At 41.9% G+C, this 20,785-nt stretch overlaps 2 protein-coding genes across 8 annotated transcripts in view; both read left to right on the top strand.

Annotated features, from left to right (window-relative positions):
* DDX46 (DEAD-box helicase 46) overlaps positions 1–16,201 on the top strand; it is a 27,428-nt gene extending 11,227 nt beyond the window's left edge. For 2 of the 5 annotated variants that reach the window (XR_014940727.1, XM_015875771.2), the window contains 8 exons: positions 723–916; positions 1,478–1,615; positions 1,994–2,143; positions 2,791–2,988; positions 3,525–3,743; positions 4,272–4,416; positions 5,022–5,095; positions 5,787–7,745. Coding sequence is in view for 3 of the 5 variants with exons in the window: in XM_015875771.2 (XP_015731257.1) it covers positions 723–916; positions 1,478–1,615; positions 1,994–2,143; positions 2,791–2,988; positions 3,525–3,743; positions 4,272–4,416; positions 5,022–5,095; positions 5,787–5,834 (1,166 nt within the window). In the remaining 2 variants the exon portion in view is untranslated. Of the gene's footprint in view, positions 1–722; positions 917–1,477; positions 1,616–1,993; positions 2,144–2,790; positions 2,989–3,524; positions 3,744–4,271; positions 4,417–5,021; positions 5,096–5,786; positions 7,746–15,973 lie in introns of those variants that run through there. The other 3 variants (XM_085532195.1, XM_015875772.2, XR_014940728.1) reach the window with 3 other exon arrangements.
* On the top strand, positions 10,072–20,785 carry CUNH5orf24 (chromosome unknown C5orf24 homolog). 3 transcript variants are annotated; one of them, XM_015875766.3, is made up of 3 exons: positions 10,072–10,255; positions 15,974–16,403; positions 18,362–20,785. In XM_015875766.3, exons 2-3 carry the CDS (start codon positions 15,977–15,979, stop codon positions 18,400–18,402), a joined length of 468 nt encoding a protein of 155 aa, XP_015731252.1. In that variant the 5' UTR covers positions 10,072–10,255; positions 15,974–15,976; the 3' UTR covers positions 18,403–20,785. The 3 variants fall into 3 exon arrangements, with proteins under 3 accessions (XP_015731252.1, XP_085388336.1, XP_015731250.1); XM_085532210.1 differs by adding an exon at positions 13,550–13,669 and having other exon boundaries at positions 15,974–20,785; XM_015875764.3 differs by having other exon boundaries at positions 15,974–20,785.

Raw genomic sequence — 20,785 nt, 5'->3', positions numbered from 1 at the left:
TTTTGTTCCCTTTGAGATGTCATCAGATACCAAATCTTGTCTCAGTACAACGGGGTTGTGAAGTGAGTGTTAACACTTCTTAGGAAATATTAATAACTCCGTAATGTAGAGTAGTGAACACCAGCTGAGGGGGTATTATGTGAGATTTTGTTTAAAATTCCACCATAACAGCAGCTGTTGTCTCACTTTTCTACCCTCAAGAGGTAATAGAATGGAAGTAGTTTAGCAGTGAGAAGAGGCCATCTCTGTAGGATGTTGTCCATCACAGAGTATTTGTCTAAATGTAAGTGCTCTTGAACATTCAGTAACCAGTAAGTACAACATCGCTGTACATGTAGTGCAGCATTGGAAGAGGGAAAAATTATCCTCATTTTGTTTAGTGTTCCATTGCCTTTAGCAAACAGACAAAGTTGCCAGATGAGATCTGAGTTGAAATATGAAGTCAAGGAGAAAATCTTTATTTCAAAACTTTTTTATAGGATTTATAGTGAAAAAACTGAAGTTTTCATTGTTGTGGCTAATAGACTAAGAGCTTTATTATTGTGGATAATTCATATTGCCTGTGAGTGTAAGATTATGGGAATGTTATTTCCACAGGGTTTGAGTTGCTTGAAGTTGGAGAGTATTTTGACTGACATACAAATTCTTCTGAGTTGAAATCAGAAGATAGTTAATAAAAATGAATCAAGGCCCAGCTTCATAATGTGTCTGGTTTCCTGCAGGTATTGATCAGTATGACAGGGACAGCATAATTAATGATTTCAAGAATGGAACTTGCAAACTTCTGGTGGCCACATCTGTAGCAGCAAGGGGTTTGGATGTAAAACAACTAATGCTAGTGGTCAATTACAGTTGTCCCAACCATTATGAAGATTATGTGCACCGAGCAGGCCGAACTGGACGAGCTGGAAATAAAGTAAGTGTGATCACTTGCCTGTTGTTGTTGATACTGAAAAAAATGGCCTTATTTACTGCTTGATAAAGGAGTTCTCAAAGAGTAGCTACAGAGGGAATATTTTGTTACTGATATGAATAAGGTTTTCTTTTAGAGTGCCCTTACAGTTTTTGAGAGATGATGTATAAAGTACATTCTGAATTTTTAGCAATGCAAAAGTTGGAGTTTTATATTTTCTTCTGCCATCTGGATTTCCTCTTAAATTCCATTTGTGGCTTAAAGTTTGGTGTTTTTCACCATTGGAAATGTGCCCTGCTAACTTTCAAATGTTTTCTTTTCTGAACTTACAACCATGACAAGATTGAAAGGAAAGAGTTCAATTTCTGCTATCCTTGGTTGATGACCTCAGTATCAATTGCCTGGGAAATCACAGTACTCAGTCTATAATAACATTGGAAAAAAAACCAATAAGAATACCACAGTTACTTTTACAGCATCTGTGCAAGGGCACGGGCAGGAAAGTTAGAGGTAAAGCTTCTGTACAGGTTGTTCTTTACCATCTTTTCAATTAATTTTGACTAGGGATTTGCATACACGTTCATTACCGAGGATCAGGCACGGTATGCTGGTGATATCATCAAGGCTTTGGAGTTATCTGGGAATCCAATTCCTGCTGATTTAGAGAAGCTCTGGGCTGACTTCAAAGAGCAACAGAAGGCTGTAAGTAATCCTTTATTCCATAGTGCGCTTTGCTCTGTGTTTAATGCGTATGCTGTGGGTCCAGTTGTACTCTATACAATTGTGAGTCGTCGCTGAGTTCATTGAGAGCACACATGTGTGCTGAGGTGTCCAGATTTTGGGTTTTGTTATTGTTGTTGTTTGATTTTTGGTTGCTTTTTGTGCAGAATCCCAGTAGTGTGTTGCTTTTGTCTGCTGAGTTAACACAGCTGTTTTTATTGTACTTCATTGAAGGGATTTCATCCTAGGGTTTGCTTTTTTAAAGAAATAACTTGAATTATTTGTACATTTCCATAGTTATCTAATTACTATTGGAAACCGATTTTACAACTTTACATGAAAACACACTTTTTATTTTAGGAGGGAAAGCTGATTAAAAAAAGCAGTGGATTCTCTGGCAAAGGCTTTAAATTTGATGAAACAGAACAGGCCTTGGCTAATGAAAGAAAGAAGCTACAGAAGGCAGCTCTTGGCTTGCAAGATTCAGATGATGAGGATACAGCTGTTGATGTAAGTGCCTGAAGTTTTTTGAGGATTTCCAGTGTATTTATGTGCTGTTTTTTTCCAGTAGGTTACAGAGCATGCTGCAGAATGCATGGACTTTTATTATTACATGTCCTGTGCTGCTGATTTAATGAATTAAATTCCATGGGTGGATGAGTATGTGCTCTTTGGTAGAAAAAGATGCATAGCTCTCCTATGAAGGTCTTGAAAATCTGTTCAGAACCAACTGGTATTTTATACTTAAAATATGTAGTGGTGCAGATGTCACAGAGGTTAATGCTGATGCTAATCTTCCATAGATGAAACGGAACTGTTGCCTCAAACTACAACTGTCCTCAATTACAAACGTTTGTTTTGCATGTAATGTTTGAAAGAAATTTACAGTAGTGGCTTCTTTCTATTTCTAAATCCTTTCTAGGTCTTTCTTTCCAAATATTAGACTCCTTTCTCTGAGCTTGCAAGTAAATGCCATGTTCAAGTTTCTTCCTGATTAATGGATCTGTTCAGTTTGTCCTGTAGTTCTGAGCGTGCTGCCGTCATTTATGCAAGATTTACATGTAAACCATGTGAACTAAATGGCCCTTAGTGTTTTCTGTTTTTAAGATGATTTTTAATGGTAAATGCAGCCATTTAATGATATTTATTTTGTTCAGATTGACGAACAAATTGAAAGCATGTTCAATTCAAAGAAAAGAGTAAAAGACATGGGAACACCAGGATCGTCAAATGCTCCCACACCATCAGCTGGTAATGCAGAAAAACTGGAGATTGCTAAAAGATTGGCTTTGAGAATCAATGCCCAGAAGAATCTGGGAGCAGAGGCACAAGTGTTTGTCCCCTTCCACTTTAAGGTAAGCTTTTTACAGAACTCTTTTTTTTTATTAGTAGTACAGTGTTTGGTTTTTTGTTTTCTGATGTTTCTCCTCTCTGATGTCATACTGCATCATGGAGCTCGTTTACACCCTTGTCCCAGTTGTAAGTTACAGTTTCTGTAACTGAGCTAATTTAATACAGAAGTGGAAATGCTCTGTCTGCCTTGGCAAAAAAAAAAAAACAACTATGTCATTTTATCAGTAATGGTGAATGAATTTGATTTTGTCAGCATAGCAGAGCTGAACAATATCTGCTGAAGCACATAATGCACAGTTTGGACTTAGGGTAATGTGGTCTGGTATGTTCAAAGGTTTTTTTGAGCTGAAGATATGAAAGAATTAAGATCTTCTGTACACAAGGACATTCTGAAGATGTGTTTGTTACGTGGGCATTTATGATATGTAGAAAGCTTTAATGAAAGCCTTGCTGGTTTGTGTGGGACTTGTTTTGTCTGTATTGTTTTCAACATGAACCTGTTCTTTCTTTTTTGTTTTTGATTGGTTGGTTTTTGCAGGACGTGATGCAACAGGCTACAAACGCTATCCTTAGGGGAGGCACAATTCAAGCTCCTACAGTATCTGCCAAGACCATTGCAGAGCAATTGGCTGAAAAAATCAATGCTAAGCTGAATTATGTACCTATAGAGAAGCAGGAGGAAGAGAAACAGGATGGTGGACAGAACGAATCTTTTAAGAGATATGAAGAGGAATTAGAGATCAACGACTTCCCACAGGCAAGTAAACATTTTGCTAATGGCCACTATTTAGCAAGTATAGCTTGGACAATTTCTTACTCTGGTTGAAGTCAGTATATCTGTGGTTACTTTACAGCTTATGGACAGTGTATTACAGAGAATATCCCCAAAGCAATCATTCCTTACTATAAAAAAATCTTTTTACACTCTGCTACTGACTTATCTCATATCCAAACCTTTGACACTGTCTAGAGTTATATTTGAAAGGCCATACGACTGTCTATGACTGATTCCGTTCCTTTTTGTTCAATGGGAGCACACAGAATATTTGCCCTGGTGGTCTATTCTTCCTGCAAAAAGTATTAAATAAAATACTTCAGTGCTGTTTTGGAAAACTGTAAGGAAAAAAAATTTACAGGTTTTAAACTTCCACTGTAGTAAAACTAAAGGTCTGTAGGGGGTCTTGCTCTTGTACTGTTGTTTGTCCAAAAGATCAACTATGCTTTGAAATGCTGTTGTGTTGATGCTTTTCTTCTTATTGATTCTCCTGTATCCTTTCCCTTGCAGACTGCCAGATGGAAAGTTACCTCTAAAGAAGCACTACAGAGAATCAGTGAATATTCTGAAGCTGCTATTACAATCAGAGGAACTTATTTCCCTCCAGGCAAAGAACCCAAGGAAGGAGAGCGAAAGATTTATTTGGCTATAGAGAGTAAGCATTCTTTAAATAGTTCTATGAAATATACTACTCACTCACTTTCATTATTAGGCATGGAATCTCTATAGTCAGAGTTTTTGGATGCTCAGTTACAGACTTGCTGTAGTTACTTGACAGATAAATGTAATTAGTAAGAGAAAACTCATTTGTCTCAGTACCCTTTGGCAGATGATCGATGGGGAGCACAGAGATGCTGCTCCTGAAAAGGCTGACCCGCTGCAGAACATTAGCAAACATTTATGGGGATCAAAATAAGCACAGAGATGTTTGTGCCCACATGAAATAAAGAGAAAAAAATGAATTTATGGGTTTTGGCTGTTAAAAGAATAAGAAATTACATCAACTACTATAACAGAAACTTTGCAAACTTAGTGGTAATCAAGTAGAATCTTTCTTAAATAAATATGGTATTTATACACTTATTTATGAATATGGTAATTAACAACTGTCTGTTTTAAGCACATTCCTTAGAACAGACTGTCACTAGTTGTGGCAGTTTATGCAATACTGCGTTTCATCAACAAATAGCCGAGGATATTTGGCTTTACAGCGTTTGTGAAAATAGCCGACGTTGTTTCACATTTGTTTCTTGTCTTCAGGTGCCAATGAACTGGCTGTACAGAAAGCAAAGGCAGAAATCACGCGACTTATAAAGGAGGAGCTTATTAGATTGGTGAGTGAAATGTTCAGAATGCAGAGAGGGAGTGCTTCAGCTAATGTGTTAGGAAATCGACCTGTACAAATGTTGGTGCTCTGGCATACATTTATATTAATACCAAGGACTGGAACCTGTACAGGTTCAAAAAACAAAAGATTGACCAGTGCAGAAAATACATTACTTTGTTCAATCAACCAGACATATGGCTGTTATTCAGCCACCAGATGGAGATAACACCTTAACAGAGCTATTTGACTAAATACTCCCTAAATACTCAGCTCCTCATTAATTTCCTAGTTTCAGCACCATCAAGCAGGGGGGGAGGAGAATTTATCCCCCTTATTTTAATCCTTTATATGTCCTGAGAGATTTGGTTTGCCATAGCATTACAGTACGGCTTTTTTTTCCCCTGTAAGATACTGTCTTGTCAAATAGTGGTGTGAGTTCTATGGCTGGGGAAACCGTGGCTTCCTCTGAAACAACCCGAGTGCGACTGTGTTACATTAATGCCTTGGCTGTTTTCCTTTTAAGGAGTCTTTATAGATTTACTTTTTTTCTCAAAATTGTTGAGCTCTGCATACAAACATTTTCCCGAGGAAGGAGGGCTGCTAATGGACTGCGTGGATTTACTATGAGTGAGCTTTTATTGCAATTAATTGCTCTGTTTTTGCTTTTAACCGTGATTTATTCTCTCCTCTGTTTACAGCAAAATTCCTACCAACCAACCAACAAAGGAAGATACAAAGTTCTATGAGTGCTTGGAGCAATCTGTCTGCTGGTGGCTGGTGTGTGAGACTTCGTGGCTTCTGTTGTTTTTGCTGTTTACACTGCTTATTGTAAATTAAGATTTTTTTTTCCTTCTTATTTTGTCTTGCGGACATTTTTTAACAGAAAATTGATATTTGCTGAGACATCTTAATTCTTTCCACTGAGGTTAGCAGTCTTAAAGCAGGCCAGTTTTGGCAAAGCATGACTTAATTTAAAAGTGCAGTTTATAGACTTGACACCATAAAGAATATAAAATAAAATGATTTTAATTTTCCTGACAGGCTGTTAAGCCTAATTGAACAGTGCTGGGATTTGTGTTGGAAATTGTTAGTATGTACCTGCTTCATACCATGGGGAGGATTCACACCGTATCCATTTATACTGGAATAATGATAAAACACCAAAATAAAGGCAGGATTTTCTCCTGATCGATCCATAGCATCTCTCTGGCTGGTTCCACACACAGAAATTCATTGTAGAAATATCCCTCTAATGTCAGAGAGAATTTTATCAGGAAATACTTGATGTCCAGTTTTAAACTCATCCCTTTTGTCTCCCATTTTGTCCTTATGACCCAGGTAACAGAATAACTCTTCAGCGATCTTTTTCTCTTTTCCTTTTCTGTTTTGTAAAGTGAAATGTTTTGTAGGATGAAAATCGTTTCCTTGTTTGTTTTTTTTAAGCATCAGAATTTTAGGATTTGCTTTTTTTTTTCTCATTCTCTGACAGAAGAATGAAAAGCTGTTTCATTTAAAAAGAAATACTCGGAGTGAGGAGGAAAAAAAGAGAGAAGCCTCTTTTGTAATGAATATATGACTTGGTCACATTTTTTACAGTGTTCTTATATATATGTTTAATGTGATTGTCCAGGGGGTTGTTGTCTTTATTACTGTTAGGATATGGGTTTAAAAATTGATAACAATATTTATGAATTGGATCCACAGATTTGGACTGTCAGTGCAGGCAGTAGGATACCACATTACTGGGACAGGCAAGACCTTTCTTTCGTTTTGAGGTCTCATCCACATAATCATTAGTATTCATGATGGACTCTCACCCTTTAGCTTTCCTGACTCTACTTATTTGCAGCATAAACAGCAGTAATTGAACCATCTTGTTCTGGCAGCTGCACGACTTTAGAGATGATGACTTTCAAAAGGACTTTTGTAGAAAGCTTTTCTTACCCGACACGCTGAGAAGCAAGGTGTCATTTTAAAGTAGCTGTGTATAGACTGCTTTGAGTCTGGTGAAGACAAATGGTACAGTCTGCATCGTGGCTGTATGAATTTACAACTTTGGTTTCCAATCTGCAGGTAATTTAAAAGGCTGTTTCCATTTGTGTTATTCTCACGACTGTGTCTTACTTTCACTACAGGAAAGGGAAGTAATGATGATGTTAACAGCATACATTCAGTACAAAAACACCCATCATGTAATACTTGCCAAGGTTAATCCAGTAAGTCCTTGGGTAGAACAAAGAGAAGCACACAATCATGCATTTCAAAACGTCAAGCAGAAATCGGGTTTGTTTCTGTTAAAAAGTGGATGTCGATACGTTTCATACAGCTTCTTTGTGGAACTGCTTCATTTTCGACACCGTCCCCCAAGAAGAGTAACAGATTTTGATGTATTTAATGAAGAGCACTTTTAAGTTCGGATGGTCGGACGCTTCTCTGAAAATGCTGTTTCAGAATGTTTGTACATTTATTGGTATCTCCCAAAACCAAACAAACAGAAGGGCGTGATGGAAACATCCTTGTGATTTCCAGCTTTGCTCTGTTCGATTTCAGAGCTCAAACAATGTCTAATCTTTCACCTTCCTGGGGTTTTTAAATGCAATGTCAATATTCCTATGTTTTTTAAATTCCAGCAAAAATAAAACAATAATTTCAATGTATATTTTTCAGAAACAGTCTTTTTGAATAACTTTTCTGTTTTATGCACTCAACTTGCTTCCACGTTTCCTTTGAGTTAGCCTTATACTGGTTGGAGTAGGAAAATATGTGTAGTAACTGTTGCTTGTCATTTTCTGCTAGAAATGCAGTAGGACGCAGATCAGACTCAGTTGCAGTTAAAGGTGTCTGAACACACGGAAGCAGGAGCCAAATGCATATAAGGCAGAAGAAGGAATTTCTCAAATTAACAAGCATGCAAGGTGGAGGTGAGAATAAAAACAGGGAAAAGAGAGAATTAAGTACTGGAAAAGAATGCGCTTGGTTATTTCCGTATGTGCACAAGGATATGGAGCACAGCTTTATAAACATCTCTGTTTCACTGCTTTCCAGGGAATCTGACCAGGGCGGATTCCTGTCCCCAGCTGTTGGAAGCACAGGGGAGTGCTGGGCTTGTATTTGTTTGTTAGAACAAGCTGCTTTTGTGTTGCGTTACCTACCCAAGGTGCAGCGTTCCTGGCTTTCTAAGTTACCGTAGTGCTTGCAGTGCTTGAGTAAACAGGGAGTGGTATTTTGGGTGGGTAAGTAAAGAAATATTTGGTTCTGGGTCACGGACAAGTTTTTGCTTATGTTCACGAGAAACTGCTGTTATTTCAGATCTACTGCCATGCTTAAAGAAACAAATATGTTTATTTGCAAGAACGGAGCCCGCTGAGGTTGCCAGAATTGATTTCTAATTCTCTGTCGCAGGCACACACTCAGTGCTGTACAACTTAATGCAGCTGTTTCTAAGTTAGTGCCCTGTGAGTTGAACTGAGGTCTCAACTTGTCAGTGTTGGTGTAAACCCAGCCCTTGCCACAAGTGTAGTCGCAGGGAGTTATTGGTGAGCGTCGTGCGCGGTCCCTTCCCAAGGGCAGGACGTGTGTGTGCGCGCACGCTGACCTCACGTGATGCCCGAGGAATGCACTTTCCTTTTGATTATTTTTCTTGACCCAGATCGCTTCCAAATATGGTCTCGGCTTAAACAAGTTTGTATTCTTAGAGCTTGGGCGTTTGCAGAAGAAATTCTGGCTTCCAGCTGACTGTGCCAGCATGGGGGGAGCGGAGGCGGAGAACAACCTAAAAATGTAAAGATAAAAGGTGCCCAGCTGGACTCCCATTAGTCCCAAAATGTACATTCTGTGCAGTGTTTATATGATGGTAGACAGGAAGATTTGTTTGGATATTTTTAGCCACAGTAGAATCCATTGTTTTAAAAGAAGTGGCTATTGCTGAGTGATTGCCACCCAAACATCACTTCTCATCTGAAACAGATTTAAACAGTTTTCTTTATCCAAACTAAGAGAGAGAAAATTGTTAAGCTAATCAGCATAAGCAGAGGTAAAGTAAGTAATATCACAGGAATTACTAGTTGTAGTGAGCTGAACAGCTATTAATAACTTACTATGAAGCACATGGTTATTATTCTATACTTTGACCATTCTAAGTATGAAGTTTATCAGCACATACATGTCTCTCAGAAAAACAGATAGCACTGGGCAGCTGCTCTGAAAGCAACTGCTTAGCATGGGAAATGCTGCACTGAATGAAAATCCTTCATCTTAATGAAAACTTACGTTTCCTCTGCCTGTGTATGTTAGCAAACAAACGAACTTTTAGCTCCAGTAACTTGTGCTTCAATAGAGCACTGGGCATAGCAGTTACAGCTCTATACTCTCACAGCTTGTAGCTGAGGGCAGCTCTGAGCTCCTGTGACACTGATGGCAACTGGAGGAACTTGTGCAGGACTTGAAAATGTGGATCCATCAGAGGGGCCCAGTGCAGGAGAATGGGATTTTGTGGTCTAGATGTAGGGAGAGGCTGCATTTCATTGCATTACCTTACAGATACTGTGACTGTACTTCTGGTAATGATAACTTAGAGAAAGTGGGAAGTAGATTCCCACTCTGCAATGGTTGTGCTGCAGACCCAGGGAGACACCTCCTATGGGTGTTACTGTGTCCTCTCACTGGTGGCAGGTTGGGTGGTGGGGAGCACTGCGCACAAGCTCTGTGAGGGCTCCGAATGGCCTTCAAAGGTACAAAGCTTTGTTTTTAACAACTGCCCCTGCACTCATATAAACTCCTAAGAACGCGGATGGATAAAATAGGGCAAAATATAACGAGCGGCAGCATTGCTTGCTGCTCGCTGTGGTAATGGGGCACGGGCTGGGGCTCACATGGGCTGCTCTCAGGGAGAAAATGGCGGCGCTGCCGCCGGGCGCCCCCGAGGCCGCCTCCTCTTCTCCTCCTCCTCCTCGTCCCGCCCCGCCCCGCCCCGCCCTGCCCCGCGCAGTCTCGCGGCGCGGCCCCGCTCGGGAGCGCGCTCGTGCCTCCCTCCCGCTCCCTCCCGCCGCCGCAGCGCCGCTCCCTGCAGCCGCCCGGCGGGGTGTGGGGAGGCGGCCCGTCGCTCCCGCCCGCCGCCCCGCGCCGCTCCCAGTCTCGCAGGCGCCGCAGGCCGCTCCGATCCCCGCAGGTAGGTGCGGGCCGGAGCCCTTCTCCTCGCGGCGGGAGGGCAAGATGGAGGCGGCGGGGGAGGGGAGCGGTGCGGAGCCGGCCCCGGTGGTCGCCGCGCCGCGGGGCCCTCGAGCAGGATTTGCTCGGGGCCGGGCAGAGGGGCCCGCTCGGCCTCGGCGGCGTCTCCCGCGGCACGGCCGGGCGGGGCGGGCGGCAGCGCTGCGGCGGGGCCCGGGCTGGGCCTGTGGCGGGGAGGGCCCTGAGGCGGCGCCGCCGGAGCGGGGAGGCAGCGGGATGCGGGGGAGGCGGGTGGGAGCCGGGCCGCAGTGAGACCCGGCCCTGCGGGAAGCGCCTCCTGCGGCCTAAGGGTCTCACCCCATCCCAGGTGCGGGGCCGCGTATTGTGTCCAGCCGCTGGGGATCGTTCTGCTTCTCTCTACACCAGCCGGCGTGTGGGGTTGCGGTGGGGATGGATGTGTTTCCTTGAGGTGTGCGAGCCGTGCACATCCTGCTCACATGCATTTCGGGGCTGCCGAGCGCTCTGTTGCTTCCCTCCCATCCCTGTTTGTTGGTGCACTAACATGTGTGTGCTGTGTTCCTGTAAATAGCCCCGTGTGCCTTTAATTCTGCCTAGTCCTTCCAGGGTAGTTGATCAGTAGATGGTTGCACCTTCAGTTTGTGTTTCTCTCTGGGTGTCACTGAAGAAAGCAGCAGTTATTTGATCTCTGTTCTTCCTGTTGACGTTGTTCTGTTTTTGTTTTCAAAATACAAGGAACTCTTGGTCAGTACGTTTCTTAATTAGCAATGTATTCCTATGTCAGTATTTAAGTAGTGGAGTTTTTCTTACACTACGGTTTCTGTCTGTGCTATTTACACCTCAGTGTTAGGAGCACCCAGAGCAGCTCTGTGCCTTTGCCCACTGTGGCACAGCCTCAGCAGGTGGGTGGATGTTGGCTCTGGTGCTGTGTCTGGGGATGTTGGTAGTTGTCAGAGCCTCCTGTGCTAATCCTGCTGCACAGAAACCCTATGGAAGTGCATATGGGGAGCTCAGCGCTGGGACTAGGGGGTGTTTGATCCCTCTCTTAAGCTTTAGACTCTTTTAGTGGGAGGAGGCTGAAGAAGGTGAGAACACCCACGGAGATGAATGAGCACCTCGTGCCTCTCAGCTGCTCCCTGGGGAGAGGAGAGGTGGGCGAGAACACCCGCAGAGATGAATAACCATCTCCAAGCTGAGATCTCCTCTGTTTTTCTTGGGAACAGCTCCTTTAGAGGAGGAGGCAGCTTTACAAGCACTAATGATACTTTCTTTATAAACATGCACCTCCACCTGCTCTGTCATTCATATGCATATCTGGCTCGCTTTGAAATTTGGTAATTACAGAACCGCAGAATAATCAGGGCGCAGTTTCACAACTGCACTTTCTCAGGCACAGCCTGGCCCCATGGCTGCCTTGGTTCCATGCTGCCCTGACTCCAACTTTGCCTCTTCCCCATCGTCCGGTCCCTGTGCTGCATTTGGGATTCATCAGACCCTTTTGTTCAGGTCTTTTAGGCTGAATCATCACAAAGTCATCCCTGTGAGGTCTGGTCAGTGTTGTAACTGGGGTGGGTGATGGAGGAGCCAGAGCATTTGGTGACAGTGAGGTAACGTGGCTCTGGCTAACCAAGAGCTTTGGTCCATCTGTGCTTCCTCTCCTGCCCCAGTGCCAGCCACCCGCTGTGTTTTCTCATTGGATCGGCTTTGGTCTGGATGTTGGCTTGTCCTGCTCTTGCACAACAGTTAGTGTTGGTACAAGGAGTGGGAGGAAAAAGAGGAAACAGCAGATCATCCTGCTCAGAAAAAAAAACGTGTGTTTGGAGTAGTTTCTGCTGGGTGTGAAGCCAAACCGTCAGCTGTGTCCACGTAATGGGAGGTGCACTTAATTAGATTACTGACATGGTCCTCGGTTTCATGAAGCTGTACTAACTCGTTTGAGCATCCTCTTTCACATTGTCGTGGTTACATGATCTTAATTTCTGTCGGAAAAAGTCTGGCTGGTGTTGATATCTACTGAAACTGCCCTCGGGTGGGACAGGCTTATTTCTGGGGCTGGAGAGCCTGAGGGTGCCCTGTTTGCTGTGCTGTGCAGTCACGTCGTGCTGTGCTGTGTGTTGATACAAAGGCATCCAGTATTCGGGCTCTCCAGGGGACGGTTTCCCTATGTGAGTGTCTTAAGTCTTATTTCCTTCCATTATATATTGTGAATGTTGAATTACTAGCACGCAAAAGCAGCTTTCACCTATTGCCATCGAGGACAGAAATGGGTCTGGGCCCCAGTAAAGTGCCCCTGCACCTGCACTGCCTGAACAGCAGCAGCAGCGCCTCTGAGCTGAGAGCTGACATGGGGGTTGGGGATGGGGAGGACGCCTCCAGCTCCAGGAGGGGCAGTGCTTCTAATGTGTTGCATTGCTTGGGGAGTACTTTGTTTCTCCATCTTCTTTTTTGGACAAAGAGTAACTGGAGAAAGAAGAGAGAACATTTCAGGGAGCAATTTCGATTTGCAACCTTGCATTATTGCAAGTAGCAGCTTTATATTTTGGCTCATTTCAGTTTGTTTTTACCTGCTGTCAACGGATGAGAAAAGCTGTGTTACACAATGAATGCTTAGAAAGTGTTTTGTAAGCACAGTGTGGAGGAACTGGTTGACTGTCTTCAGGCGTTGGTTATGTATTGAACACTCGTCTGCTTCTCACACTGCCCTCTGCAACCAAACGGAGCCTGCAGCCCCTGTGCTGCTGAATATGGCACAGAGCCTTCTTTATGCAGGGAGCTCGAACAGAGTTGGTCCTGTGCTTCATTCCAGCTATTCTAATTGAGAGAAGCGATGTCCCGACTACTAGCACAGAAATAATGCTTGTGTTTCTAAGTGCTGTGTCGCAGACTTTGTGTGCGTTTGCTCTATGCAGGATTGGGTGGTGATGAAGATGTGCTGATAATGTCTCCTGCAGCTCTGTCTGCACTGCTGAAGCTATTGCAGGGAATTGAGTGGGTTTTATATACTGTCGTTAAAAGCAGAATTCTCCGTATTGGCAGTAGGAGTTTACCTTTCCTGCTATAGTTTGAGAAGCTGTAGGTGAGCTTCCAATGTTCAAAGGCCCTGATTCCAGGTGTATTTCAGCAGCTTTAAGCTGGAAAAGTGCTGTATTTGCGGTAGAGGGAGGCACTGTTTCTGCCTAACCAAGAGTTATAATATCACAGGAATTAGGTGAAACTTATTAAGTTTCTGCTGTGTCTGTATTGGCTTTAATAAGATTTCTGTTTCATCTCCCAGCAGAAAAGAGCAAAGAATGTCAAGTTTGACCATGAAATACAAGATGCTTAGAGGCAGCCTCACTGACAGACAGAGCTGTGAGCCAAGGCAGACCTCACGCTCACCTCACTAGTGCTGAGCCAGGTCAGAAGCGTGGTAAGGCAGCAGTATACTGACAGGTGGGGTTATAGCCACAGTTAGAACCCCCCAGCAACAAAACCTGCAGGTCCCAGATAGATGGCCCTGTCCCTGTCCTCATTCCTAGCAGCATTGCAGCTTCTGTGCTTCGTTGTGTGTGGAGCTCTTGTGCTACCTCTTTCCAGAGCTAGTTTATTCAGTTGTCTCCTCCTTTCCCCATCATTTGAATGAAAATTGACTACTAGATAGAGAAGGATCCAAACAGAAAACTCAGTATGGCCTCCAGTAGAAACCTTCTCAAATTGCCACTGAGTGAGTTTACTGCAGTGCCTGGTGTTAACTATTGTGTTGAGAAGTTCAGCAAGATTTAAAACTGATTTAAACAAGCTTGTACATTTCTATTTACATACTTAAGTATGGGCTCAAAACAAGCACGTTCTGATTCACTGGGAACTTTTCAGGCTGGTTTTGCTGAAGAATGCTTGGGCACAGAGTTGTGTGCATTTGCTGGTGCAGTACAGCTGGAGTGGGATTTTAAAGCTGGCATTGCTTTGGATTTTGTACCATGCTTTCCTCAGTTATATCCCCCCCACCCAAACACTTGCTTCTGCTCTACAGATGACTCATGTAGTGTGCCTGCTTCATTCTTTCATTCCCTACTGCAATGTGAATACAGAAAAATGAGGCTGGCAGTGTCCGCACCAGACTAAGGTAGACTAGAGAGCTCTTTTCTAAAGGAAACTTCTCATAAATATGTCTCAAATAAAAGAAAATACAGAACACAAGCTTTGGGAACTACTTGACATTGTCATGACTTTAATAATGGCAGTAACACAGACCATGACCAGATGCATGTGTTCCACCTGAAGGCAGTGTTTGCAGAGCGCGGTTGCCCTGGACACTGTGTGCTGACCCTGCCTGTTCTCTGCTAAAGGCAGCCTTGCTAATTATTCTCATTTCTTTCCACTTGCCAGCCAACATGTGCACTAACAGTGGTTTCATGCTTGTTCCACCGTTTCCCCATTCAATGTGCAGAATTGTAGCATGTGGGTAATCTCTGCTAGAACCAACTATTATTTGGACTATAGTGCTATTCCAGTTTCACTATTTGACATAAAATCGTATTCATACATTTGCACAAGAGTAATGCTTGCACTGTAACATGCATTTGTGGAGCCAAGGTAAATGGGAGTCTGAGCAGGGAGTGTGACCCTTGTAATCAGAAGGGAAGGGTACGCATGGGGGTTTTCTCCTGGGTAAATAGGCTGCTTCTGGTATTCTGTTTCTCTGGCTGGGAGGAAACCCTTGCAACTGTGGGGTAAATTCAGTGATCAATGGTAGAATGTAGATTTGTTTGCCTTAGGAGATACTCCTTATCTACAGGAGGCAAAATACCATCAATATTCCAGACCTTACCTGCTAGAGAATGTACCACAGCAGGAAATGTTTGTCTTCCCAGGTGTGACTGTAGGGCACAGAATTGCTCTGAAGAGCTGGATGCTGATTGGGTTAATCGTGGTTAAATGTTACACAGGCTGAATGGGTGCAAATGTCATCCTGTTCCTCTTTGAGCACCTCGTTGGCTGCTGCTGTGCCTACCTGCTGGACGTCTGTCTGTCTGTCTGTCTGCTGGAGCTGGGGCAGCATGAAGCAGCATGCACGGGAGTCACCTTCATAACCTCCTGAAGTTTCTGCTTTGTAATGGATCCCTTGTGTAGCTTTATATTCCCAACAGTGGCCTCACTGTCTTTGCAGAGTATCTCACCTGTTTCTGTGTTTCTTACATAACTGTAGAAACAACAAAACTGATGAGTGTTTTATTAATTAGCTGCTTTTAAAACAACAGCACAATCTCTGCTGGCCTGAATCTGTTGAACCAGGAGAACAGTGTGGTGTTTCTCCTTACTCACAGATCTCCACTAATCTTACATCTATAGCAGCTAGAAGGTGGATGAGGTTTGGTCAGAAGGGCTTTGAAATGGCAGTGGGTGAGCGGATGTTGTGTATCTTCTGGCTGAACTGCTCTTGTTCAGTTCTTTAATGCACTTCTTCCCTAATTGAGTGCTTCTGAATAGCATGTCCTTTAAGTGGTTGCTTTTAACTAAAGGTTACCATGCAAACCTTCAGGTGAAATCTTATTAATACTTCTCATCTAAAAAAGTAATTTGCTGGCACTGATGCTGTTCACCAAAAAATGGAAATTGCTTGCACTTGTGTTAGAAAATAAAAGTAGATCTTGAAAGATTTTCTTGTGGAACAGTGCAGTGTTGGTTTTTATTGACATAGATTTCTCTCTCTTCTTTTTGATAGAAAATGATGCACCCTGTTGCCAGCAGCAATGCAGCGTTCTGCGGGACGGGCAAGAGCTCTTGCCTTAACGAAGACACCGTGAGAGCTGCTGACCAGTTTGACTTGTATGCCACGCAGCAAAGTAAATACACCCATGCAGTGAGCCACAAACCGATGGTGTGCCAGAGACAAGATGCTCTGAATGAATCCCACCTGCAGACCACGAGTGGCAGGAATATAGAAACAAAAGATGAACTGAAGAAAAAGAAAAACCTCAACCGATCCGGTAAACGTGGGAGGCCGTCAGGGACCACAAAATCAGCAGGGTACCGAACCAGCACGGGTCGACCCCTGGGGACCACCAAAGCAGCTGGATTTAAGACAAGTCCAGGCAGACCCTTGGGCACAACTAAAGCAGCAGGATACAAAGTCAGCCCAGGCAGACCTCCAGGTAGCATTAAAGCTCAATCCCGGTTTGCAAATCTAAGTTATACTTGTGGCAGTGCAGCTTTTCCTTATCCTATGGTGCATAACAGAGGAGTACATGCTGTTGGTGAAACTAGCAGCAAACTCAAGCAGCCTAACGAATGAAAGGAAGAAAGTAGTAACTGCTTACTAATCTGCTTTACTCTGGATTTTGGCATGTTTCTTGCATTTTATTGTAGCATTTGCATACGTTTGAGTTTCTAGATTTTATTTTCACTCAAATAATGCCACAGTCTACGGGTGCAGTTCAGTAACTTTTAAAGCAGTGTCAAGAGGGCACTGCTCTAAAGTCTTTTTAGTTGTTGTTTTTTAAATCATAATTGAAAAGAAAGGCTGAACTGGAGGTGTCTACACCTGAGTAATATCCGTGTTCCTAGTTTTACATTCAGTTTTGGGTAAATCTAGTTTTGTGGTTATGCATTAAGTAATTGAAAGAAGGAAGATAGAATTAGCTGGTTGTTGGCTCCCAGTGGGGCCTATCTCACCATAGGGAACTGGTGCAGATGAGTTCACACTTGATAAAGAAAAGGAAATTATTTGGGACTGTTTAACTAGTAAAAACAGCAACCTTCTGAGTTCCTGTGTGTTTTTAAAAGGAATAGAAAGCAAGCTACGTTCTGCATTTCTACAGGAGCTTCTCCAGACCTCAGACAGATCCATAGAAACTTAACAAACCAACCAAAAAAAAAAAACCAAAAAACCCACCAATTTTCTTTTTGTTTCTGTGTTGATTTCTGGAGCTGTAGCACGAAGTCAATTTCAAATCATGTTCCAAAAATGATTTTTGAAAATAAGAGCTGAAAGCTGAGCGTTGGCACAGCGCGCTGCAGCGTCACAGCGCCTTATTAACACGAGCTAATTTGCCTTTAGGTGATAGCTGTTCTTTTTGTTATGCTGGCACAGGATCCTGCTATGTAATTTAGAAATGCCTAAATATATTTACCAAACCACAGATAGTTCTTTACATTTTGAAATATTTTATAAGAAATTAAGTACTGTTCATTCTAGTAACACACTTGGTTAATATTAAGCAGTACGTCCTTAATCTGTAAATATCTATTTACACTGGTTTTTGCCTTTAAAAATCTCTGCTTAGGTGGCGACAGTTTAATAGCTTTTAAAGTATTAATCTATAATGTTTACAAATTAAACTTTTTAAATAGACACTGTTGCCAAGTTTTCAGGCTTCGTTTTGCCAGATATTCCTGGAAATACAGTTCTTGCATTGTCGGACACTTAGGCTATATTTAAGTTACGGGACGTTCTGTATCTACCAAAGGACACCATTTTCATGATTTATAAAAGCAAACTGTATAGCTGATGCAAACAGGATGCAGTTTACTGCACTGCTAGACCCCAGAGATGAAGTAATTCATAGGAATTCATCTATGCATGCAAGCTGAAAAAAAATGTTGTTGGTTGACTATAAATACCTTTCTTGACTCAAACTTAAGCCTTCCCTCTTTCCAAAAGAAATGTCCCATTTTTCAGCTGGATGTGCTTAATTTAAGTGTGAGAGAGCGTATGTGTGCATGTAATGTGCGCATACTTTAATCTAGACTTCAAAAAAATCCATATAAATCCTCAATGTTGCATATTGTTTGTTCTAAATTTATTTTTACTGGAATCCAAGCTCTTTTTTTTCTTTTTCCACCTGGAAGAAAGTTCCTATTTAAGTTGTTTGAAGCAAAATGTGACTCGGTGATAAATTTGTAGGCTCATGCATCTGGGGAGGGGGTGGTTATATATAAAGCTTGGCGATCTGGGGAGCAAAAGAAATTGGGTTAATTAGTGCTTATGCTGAACTGATAACTTTTGTTAACATAAATGCTATTCTGGCCTGCTGACATTTTGATGAGAGCTCTTGATTTCAGTGCTGACGACTTAAGAAACAGATGTCATGTTTCATACCTTTTTTATCAGGAAAAAAGCAGCAAGCCTTCAGGTGTTCCAGTGATGCCTAACACATAATGAGCTGGACTTTATGCTGTACTTTACGATAGGTGTGTTGAATTGTTTTTGGGGAACTGTGTATGCACTGGCAACTAAGACAATGAACCTCAGCTGTACTGGATGGCTCCTTAGGCGATATCTGAATTAACGGCAGCTAAACTGCTACTAAAACTAGTTTCTTCATGCTGAAGCTATGAGATCCAGTGATACGTTCTGTTCCTCAGCAAACTCACAAGTCTGAAATCTAGCGATTTCTCAGAGCGATGTAACTTCTGACACATGCAAAATGCTAACGTGAGTTCATTCACCCTCAGGATCTGTGTTGTATTGGCTGTTTTTAATCAGATGATTTTTCAACAAAAGACTGCTTTAAGTTCTTACCTGAACTCAGCTGGGAAAGCTGTCCTCTTCAGCTGAATGTAGAACCTGCAGGAGCGTCACACCTCGCTGGCAAGGAACGTGTTGCATGTCACCACTGTACCTTGGAGAAACTCCACTTACCTCCTCTGTTTATCTGGTTTGCTCCTGTTCCATTTCTCCCTCGTGCATCTACTCGATGGTGCTGTGCTGTGTGTCAGGAGATAATGCAGCTGTATCACTGTTCCGCTAGTATAATGAATTTTAATCAAGTATGCTGATGAAATAATGAAATCATCTAAGCAACTTCTGTTCGTTACAGTGTTTATTAATTATGTCAAATGAAATGTAATCCCAGTTAAAAAAAACAAACCAACAAAACAGCAATTAATGTTGTCAATTGTGAAACGAGGAGCATAAAGTAGAAAAGTGTTCTGCAAAGGGCTGCGTGGCACCTGGGATCTGGCAAGGAGACCAGCAGGGTCCTGCTGGGCATTTCCTCATTCTGCTTTATTTAGATCTGACTGTAGTCGACTGGCGCCATGCAGCGAGGGGAAGAAAAAGGAAGGAAGACATTTGAAGTGAAAGAGGAATGGAATTTTCAAATACTTCTGCTTTGCCTATGTATAATGTGCAGAATACGTGCTTTAAAAAATACCCAAACAACCCAACAACACTTTTCTTTCCACATAAACACTGAAGCAGCATGTTAATGCCTAAACTTTACTAGTACCAGTGGGAAAACTGGACTTTTCCCCCCTCCCCCGTAGTATGAAAACATAACTTGTAAGGTAAATTGCTTATTTTATATTCTATATCATAATTCAGCTATTCATAAGCTAGGATCACTGTTGTGTGTTAACACTGTTCAGAAGATCTACACGTCAAGTTTGCTTTTTAATGATCTCTTTTAATTATCAAGTTTCTAACGTCTTATTTATACATGAATGAAATGTATTCACTTGCTATTACTCTTTGATGATGCTATACGAGTTCACTGTTTAATATACATAGAGTTACGACTTTTCTGTTTCTGATTAAATTTACTTAAACTTTAAAACCAAATAGTTTTGCTACTATAAAGTCTTGCACTGGACATATTCAAGATGATAGCACCATATTTTGGCAGGAAAGAAAAACCAACAGATACCATCCATCAGAAGAGGCTAACAGTGAAATTCAGTACAGTGTGTTTAAGATCAGCTGTTAGCCTTGCTGTTAAAACAGCGCTCTTTATGTCTTGGATTTAGTTCAATCGAAATAACTCCGTATCGAGAGCCATTAAAGATCTCTGTTTCGAAGGAATATATTTTCATTTCATCTGAAAGATCTGAGAGTTTGGTCGGGACAAAACCAAACCTCGTCAGTGAAATTTGTCTATGAAGAGAATTACTTGGAACTACATACAGTACACAGTAATTCAGATGTGAATTAAACTCCCTTCCCCCTTCTTGAAGAGCTTTAAAAGGCAGAGTGAAATGAAGTCATTTGTCTGCTGGCTTCGTTAACCGAGACTCTGCTCTTCTTTGTTGTATGTATAATAACATTTCATGCTATCCCTATAGAGTTGACAGTTAAAACAAGTGATAACAATCATAAATACTTTGAACTGCAGACCTAATTTCTGACCACAAAAGAAGTTTATTCTTCTCTATTTTAATGCATATATTTTAACACCGCTTAAATATATTTATGACTTTAGTAGAGGCTAGACTTTTCTCTTTAAGACTTTTTTTTTTTCCAGGTAGATAAATCTGTATTCTGAAGTTTGGAACCACTTTCTGATACTTTAACCTTTCATCGTTTGCTTTTCCACAGGTTTACTTTGGGAATACAGTAATCTGTTCAATATCTAGTATCAGCACCCTGTCCTCTGCTGTAAAAAGCCTGATTAGATACTGTGTATGTTTTTATGTCCATGAACTTGAGCTACTCGTGTGCAATTATGTGTATGGGAATGGAGTAGTGTTCATGATCTGTATTTACATCATCATATGGATGTATATTTATTAATAAAGTTAATACTTTAAAACCTAA

Source organism: Coturnix japonica, unplaced genomic scaffold (genome assembly GCF_054131305.1).
Source record: "Coturnix japonica strain WE unplaced genomic scaffold, WE-NBRP24 Scf048, whole genome shotgun sequence".
NCBI classification, from domain to species: domain Eukaryota; kingdom Metazoa; phylum Chordata; class Aves; order Galliformes; family Phasianidae; genus Coturnix; species Coturnix japonica.
This window is presented reverse-complemented; position numbering and strand designations above follow the sequence as displayed.

Excerpts from the sequence above, each read along its gene's own strand:
- CUNH5orf24 (XM_015875764.3), top strand. The coding sequence starts at position 15,977 with ATGATGCACCCTGTTGCCAGCAGCAATGCAGCGTTCTGCGGGACGGGC.